This window comes from Solanum stenotomum, chromosome 6 (genome assembly GCF_019186545.1).
Source record: "Solanum stenotomum isolate F172 chromosome 6, ASM1918654v1, whole genome shotgun sequence".
Taxonomy (NCBI): domain Eukaryota; kingdom Viridiplantae; phylum Streptophyta; class Magnoliopsida; order Solanales; family Solanaceae; genus Solanum; species Solanum stenotomum.
This window is the reverse complement of record NC_064287.1, coordinates 45732700-45740399: the sequence shown is the minus strand read 5'-3', so window position 1 is coordinate 45740399 and position 7700 is coordinate 45732700. Positions and strand designations below refer to the sequence as shown.

The following is a 7700-nucleotide window of genomic DNA, read 5'->3' as shown; positions in this document are numbered from 1 at the left end:
AAGAAAGTGTAGGCTCCTCAAATCATGTTACAATCCAAAATGAGTACGATTCTCTGCCTCAAATAAAGATTGATAAAGAGTTAGAAGATATTGTCTGGTGTTGTCATATATCTGTCAATGACAATGATCCTTCAGAAGAGGAAGATGCTGGAGATGTTCCACCGGAACTTGAAGAAGGAGTAAAGACCACAATAGACCCTTTGAAAGAAGTTAACATTGGCACTGATGAAGACCCAAGGCCAACTTACTTGAGTGTCTTTCTAGAAGTTGATGAAGAAATCGCTTATATGAATATACTCAAAGAATATAGAGATGTATTCGCTTGGAGTTATAAAGAAATGCCTGGATTGAATCCTAAAGTAGCGGTCCATCAGTTGGCAGTCAAAAATGGTTCTCGTCCCATTAAGCAAGCTCAAAGACGTTTTAGGCCAGACTTGGTTCTATTGATAGAAAATGAAGTTAATAAACTCATTGAGGTAGGCTTTATTCGTGAGGTTAAATATCCTACATGGATTTCAAGTATTGTTCCTGTGAAGAAGAAAAATGGTCAAATTCGAGTATGTGTTAACTTTAGATATCTTAATAATGCATGCCCTAAAGATGAGTTTCCTCATCCCATTCCAGAGCTGATGATTGATGCCACCACTAGATATGAGGCAATGTCGTTCATGGACGATTCTTCTGGCTATAATCAAATCCGCATGGCTCCAAAGGATGAAGAACTCACCGCATTTCGCACACTTAAGGGTATTTATTGCTACAAAGTGATGCCATTTGGTTTAAAGAATGTTGGTGCTACATATCAAAGGGCTATGCAAAATATATTTGATGACTTGCTCCATAAAAATATTGAATGTTATGTGGATGACCTGGTGGTAAAATCCAAAAAAAGGAGTGATCATTTGAAAGACTTAAGAATGGTGTTTGAGCTGCTTCGAAGATATCAACTAAGGATGAATCCATTGAAGTGTGCCTTTGGAGTTACTTCTGGAAAGTTCCTTGGCTTCATTATGAGACATCGAGGGATTGAAATTGATCAAGCCAAAGTTGATGCAATATTGAAGATGCCTGCACCTCAAAACATTCATGAGTTAAAAAGTCTCCAAGGAAAGCTAGCCTGCTTGAGGAGGTTCATCTCAAACCTAGCAGGACGATACCAACCATTCGGTCATCTCATGAAGAAAGGCGCTCCTTTTAATTGTGACGAAACATGTAGCGATGCCTTTAAAAGTATCAAGTCATATCTAGCAAAACCTCCAGTTTTGGCAGCCCCTATACCTGGAAAGCCATTGATACTCTACATTGCGGCATAAGAAAGGTCCGTAGGAGCCCTTTTAGCTCAAGAGAATAATGAAGGCAAAGAAAACTCTCTTTACTACTTGAGTAGAACGATGACACCAAATGAGCTGAACTATTCACCGATTGAAAAATTGTGCTTGGCGCTAGTCTTCTCAATTCAAAAGATGAAGCATTATTTTCAAGCCCATGTTGTTCGTCTTATTTCTAGAGCAAATCCCATCAAGTTTGTTATGTCGAAACCTGTCCTTAGTGACCGACTAGCAAGATGGTATCTCTAATTCCAACAGTTTGAGATCGTGTACATCCCTCAAAAAGCTGTGAAAGGACAAGCAGTGGCGAATTTCTTGGCAGACCATCCGATACCGAATGATTGGGAGTTAACTGATAAGCTTCCTGATGAAGATGCAATGTTAATTGAAGTTCTACCTCATTGGAAAATGTACTTTGATGGAGCTGCACATCGTGGCGGAGCTGGTGCTGGTGTAGTGTTCATTACTTCACAAGAAGAGATCCTACCATTCTCATTTTCTTTGAAGCAATGTTGCTCCAATAATGTCGCTGAATACCAAGCGTTGATACTTGGACTTGAGATGGCCGTTGACATGAAGCAATTAAACTTACAAGTCTTTGGTGACTCTCAGTTGGTGATCAACCAACTCTTGGGAAGTTATGAGGTGAAGAAGCCTGAATTGCGTCCTTATCATGATTATGCTCAAAAGTTGATAGGATGGCTTGGAGATGTAACCCTTCAACATGTGCGTAGAACGGAGAATAAGAAAGCTGATGCATTGGCTGCTCTAGCTTCAACACTAACCCTTCCTGATCAGACGCAAGTGACTATTTGTCAAAAATGGATAGTACCACCGCCAAATGAGGAAGAATGTATAGAAAATGAGTTTAATCATTTCGTCGCCGTTTCTGAAGCCGCGAAGGAAGAGTGGAGACAACCCATTATTGACTACATGTGTTATGGGATACTTCCAGAAGATCCAAGGAGAAGGACTGACATTCGTCGTCGTGCACCTCGCTTCCTTTATTACAAGGACACATTATATAGAAGATCATTTGAGGGTGTACTATTACGATGTTTGGGAGAGGAAGAAGCAATTCAAGCTTTACAAGAAGCACACTCGGGAGTGTGTGGATCACATCAATCTGGACCAAAACTCCACTTTCACATAAAGAGGATGGGGTATTATTGGCCAACCATGGTGAAGGATTGCTTAGATTATGCTCGGAGGTGCGATGCTTGTCAATTTCATGCGAATTTTATACATCAGCCGCCCGAAGTATTGCACCCAACTATTGCATCTTGGCCATTTGACGCTTGGGGATTGGATGTTGTGGGACCACTACCAAAATCTTCTGGTGGACACTTGTACATCTTGGCTGCAACAGATTACTTCTCAAAATGGGCTGAAGCTGTCGCTCTTAAAGAAGTGAAGAAAGAGAATGTTGCAAATTTTATCCGAGTGAATATCATATATCGCTTTGGCATCCCTCGCTACATTATAACAGACAATGGCAAGCCATTTGATAATAAGTTAATGAACAAAATTTGTGATCTCTTTAACTTCAAGCAGCGTAAATCTTCTATGTATCATGCTGCCGCCAATGGTCTTGCTGAAGCATTTAATAAAACTCTATGCAACCTCCTCAAGAAAGTTGTCTCCTAGTCCAAACGAGATTGGCATGAAAGAATGGAAGAAGCTTTGTGGGCATATAGAACGACATACCGCACTCCAACTCAAGCAACACCATATTCACTTGCTTTCGGAGTTGAAGCAGTCCTGCCACTCGAGCGTCAAATACCTTCCTTAAGACTTGCTATTCAAGAAGGGCTCACTGAAGAAGAAAATGCTCGACTGCGTCTTGCTGAGTTAGAAGCACTTGACGAAAAGAGGCTAGAAGCCCAACAAAACCTTGAATGTTATCAAGCTCGTCTATCTCGTGGTTTCAATAAGAAAGTTCGCTTAAGGTGTTTTCAAGTTGGAGACCAAGTTCTCGTTGTAAGAAGACCCATCATTACTTCGCACAAGTCTGGGGGCAAATTTACCTCAAAATGGGATGGACCGTATGTTGTACAAGAAGCATATTCACATGGTGCTTACAAGCTTGTTGATGCAGATGGCGTAAGGATTGGTCCTATTAATGCAAAATTCCTAAAGAGGTACTACCCTTGAAGTAAGATGATGCTCCTTAAGGTACGAGCCTAAACTGCATGTCACTCCTGGCCCGCAAGAGTATAAACTGTATACGGCACATAAATAAACAAAAAAAAAATTCACTCAATCCCCCAGAACTACGTTGTGACTTGATCCTCTTCACTGAGGTACGTAGGCGCTTAGAATATATCCTAAGTTCAGTTGCATGAGTGTCAAAAAATCATATGTTCCCACTTGATCTGTCATATGACAATCAAAGCGGTAAGTATTTTGTTTTATCTTTTGTCCCATCAAACTTTAGACTTGTACGAAGTATTCATTGGTCAATAGATGGGGGCAAATCTTTAAAAAAAAATGAGTTCGGTTAACAACATGCTTGAAGTTTCTTTAAAATTAATGTCTTCAAAGTCTTCTAAGTATGCAAGTTGAAGTCTTCAAATCCTCCAAGTATACAGGATGAAGGTCTTCAAGTCTTCCAAGTATGCAAGTTGAAGTCTTCAAATCCTTCAAGTATACAGGCTGAAGGTCTTCAAGTATTCCAAGTATGCAAGTTGAAGTCTTCAAATTCTTCAAAGTCTGCAAGTTGATGTCTTCAAATTCTTCAAGTCTGCAAGTTGATGTCTTCAAAGTCTTCCAAGTATGCAAGTTGAAGTCTTCAAATCCTTCAAGTATACAGGCTGAAGGTCTTCAAGTATTCCAAGTATGCAAGTTGAAGTCTTCAAATTCTTCAAAGTCTGCAAGTTGATGTCTTCAAATTCTTCAAGTCTGCAAGTTGATGTCTTCAAAGTCTTCTAAGTATGCAAGTTGAAGTCTTCAAATCCTTCAAGTATACAGGCTGAAGGTCTTCAAGTATTCCAAGTATGCAAGTTGAAGTCTTCAAATTCTTCAAAGTCTGCAAGTTGATGTCTTCAAATTCTTCAAGTCTGCAAGTTGATGTCTTCAAAGTCTTCTAAGTATGCAAGTTGAAGTCTTCAAATCCTTCAAGTATACAGGCTGAAGGTCTTCAAGTATTCCAAGTATGCAAGTTGAAGTCTTCAAATTCTTCAAAGTCTGCAAGTTGATGTCTTCAAATTCTTCAAGTCTGCAAGTTGATGTCTTCAAAGTCTTCTAAGTATGCAAGTTGAAGTCTTCAAATCCTTCAAGTATACAGGCTGAAGGTCTTCAAGTATTCCAAGTATGCAAGTTGAAGTCTTCAAATTCTTCAAAGTTTGCAAGTTGATGTCTTCAAATTCTTCAAGTCTGCAAGTTGATGTCTTCAAATTCTTCAAGTCTGCAAGTTGAGGTCTTCAAATTCTTTAAGCCTGCAAGTTGAAGTCTTCAAATTATTCGAAGTTTGAAAGTTGAAGTTTTCCAAGTCTTGACCTCTAAATTACCTTCCTTAAGGTGAGAATGCGTATCCATCCTCTTTTCACATAAAGAATACATTTAGATTACCCTTTTTAGGGCGGGGATGAGTATCCATCCTCTTTTCGCCTTAAGAGAGTACCTTTAGATTACCTTTCTTAGGGCGGGGATGAGTATCCATCCTCTTTTCGCCTTAAAGAATACCTTTCTTAGGGCGGGGATGAGTGTCCATCCTCTTTTCACCTTAAAGAATACATTTAGATTACCCTTTTTAGGGCGGGGATGAGTATCTATCCTCTTTTCGCCTTAAGAGAGTACCTTTAGATTACCTTTCTTAGGGCGGGGATGAGTATCCATCCTCTTTTCGCCTTAAAGAATACCTTTCTTAGGGCGGGGATGAGTGTCCATCCTCTTTTCGCCTTAAGAATACCATAAATTACCTTTCTTAGGGCGGGAATGTGTATCTATCCTCTTTCGCCTTAAGAATATCAGCTGCATGACAGAATTTAAAGTTAACTTCAAAAAATCACCTAGAAAGATTCTGAAGGTATTAAACCTTGAATTTCGGATATGTTGTAGAACTTTGTGTATAGATTCTAAATAATCAAGTGGCTTGTGATTTCGTCGTTCCTACATCAAGACACAAGAGTTTTAGTAAAGCCACACAAGTCTGCAATTTTCAGCATGACAGAATTTAAAGCTAACTTCAAAAAATCATCTAGAAATATTCTGAAGGTGTTAAATTCCGAATTCTGGATATGTTAGAGATCGAGAAGTCTAGTTTCTGGAAAATCAAACCGTTCTTGATTTCGATTTTTCTACAATGAGATATGAATTTTCTACAACAAACATGTCAAGCTGTAAAAAGGGNTCTGAAAAATCAAACCGTTCTTGATTTCGATTTTTCTACAATGAGATATGAATTTTCTACGACAAACGTGTCAAGCTGTAAAAAAGGGTGACGAAAATCAGAAAAAGGGAAGAAAACTACCTTGAACTATGCCCCTTCGTCACAGGCTCGTAGCTCACAATTTGTAATTGAAGACAAAATTGTGGATATAATGTGTCTATTTATAGATGTCATGTGATGGGAATAAAATCCTTCTCCTAGTTCAATTACAATTCTTTTTTTGGATAGGACAATAGAAAGGGACATGAACTTGAAATTGAGTAGGATTACAATTCCTAGTTCAATTGCAATTCCTTTTGGGCTATGCTAAAGTAATTGACGGAAATACTCTCCTAGTTGAATTGGTTTACCTATTGCCTTGTAACAAGCGTTTATTTGTCTCCTATCCTGATTCTAATTGGTTAGATATATGGTTAAAAGTGGCAGGTAAGCCACATAAGATCAAATACTCACATTCCCACTCCAATTACATGTATTGGAGTCGGGCAATACCTAAATTAGACATTACATGGGCATGACAAATAAATTACCATTTAATTAATGCTTCAAGTGTAGTCTTTAAATGATAAAATATTTTGACAAGCCTTGAAGCAGGGGGCATTTGTAATCATTTAAAATTTATTTAAATATAAATTTATTAAATGATTCGGATTATATTAAATTCATGAATATATTAGTCCAAATAAATATTATGGATTAATATAATTGATTTAATTATTTAAATTCAATAAATATGAATTTAATTAAAACCCGCTCCATAAAGCCCATATGCCATGTCACTTAAATCTGATTGGCCGAAGAGAGTCCTCTTCTAAACACAACTCCTCTATTTTAAAACTATAAATAGGGGTCCTCATAATTCAGAAAAGAGGACCAAGAATTTTAACAAGAAGCTAGAGAAAGCTCGTGGATCAAAAGCTGCAGATTTCTCTACAAGTTCAAGAGTTTAAGAATTCAAGCATTCAAGTTTCAAGAACATTCAAGTCTCAAGAACGATAAAGATCAAGAACGATCAAGATCAAGACCGCAGGATTCAAGATCAAGCTCGAAGCCCTTGAATTCAATTAGAAAGTCAAGATCAAGATAAAGTTCAAGTCAAGATCAAGTTCAAGATCAAGATCAAGTCCAAGTTCAAGTTCAAGTTCAAGATAAAGATTAAGATCAAGATAAATCTCAAGTTCTAGATCAAGCTCAACAGCCCTTGAATTATATTTGAAAAGGCGAATTCAGAGGAATAATAGAGATTGTAACATTCGCACTTAGAAATAAAACGATTGTTGCATAATTTTCCGTTCTTGATTATTGTTTTCTCGACGCGAATTTTATTGTCTACACCTGTCACGACCCGAGTCTACACCCTGGACGTGGCCGACACTCAAGAACCATTGCTGGTCCCCAAGCGAACCCTCATCCTGGCTGACTACAAGCGGAAGACTAACTTAAGCATGCAAAAGCTTAAAACTGAAATAAAATTCAATAAACTCAACTTTTGAAACTTTAACTCAAATGAACAACTTAGAATAAAAATAATATATTCAACTCGCCATAAATAGGCACTTAAGTCTTTAAAACATTTAATAAAATAAATGAATAATACAAATTTCTTAACTATACTGACTATCTACGAAGCCTCTAACTGATAAAGATGGAAGTCGGGACAAGACCCATGACATCCTGACTAAACTGAAGAGTAAATGAAATCCTCCGAAAAATAAGGAGGCTCACCATAGCTAACTCGAATTCTCGAATGTATCAACGAATCTCCTGTTGATGATCCTGAATACCTGTGTCTGCATCATGAAAAGATGTAGGCCAAATGGCTCAGTACGTGGAATGTACGAGCATGTAAAGGGAATTATAAAGCCTAATATAAGCTTGAAAGAAACTGAAGAACTTACCTGGTTTAACTCAACTCAACTCAACATAACTGAACTCATTTCAATATAAAGCAGTTTAAAACAAGTGCAATATAAAAAAAAAAA

At 37.8% G+C, this 7700-nt stretch overlaps 1 protein-coding gene across 1 annotated transcript; it reads left to right on the top strand.

The window, feature by feature from the left end:
• The first annotated feature begins 1391 nt into the window (after positions 1-1391).
• On the top strand, positions 1392-2975 carry LOC125868805 (uncharacterized). The gene is made up of 2 exons (XM_049549359.1): positions 1392-1490; positions 1587-2975. The coding sequence occupies exons 1-2, from the start codon at positions 1392-1394 to the stop codon at positions 2973-2975; spliced, it is 1488 nt and encodes a 495-aa protein (XP_049405316.1).
• The last annotated feature ends 4725 nt before the right edge of the window (positions 2976-7700 follow it).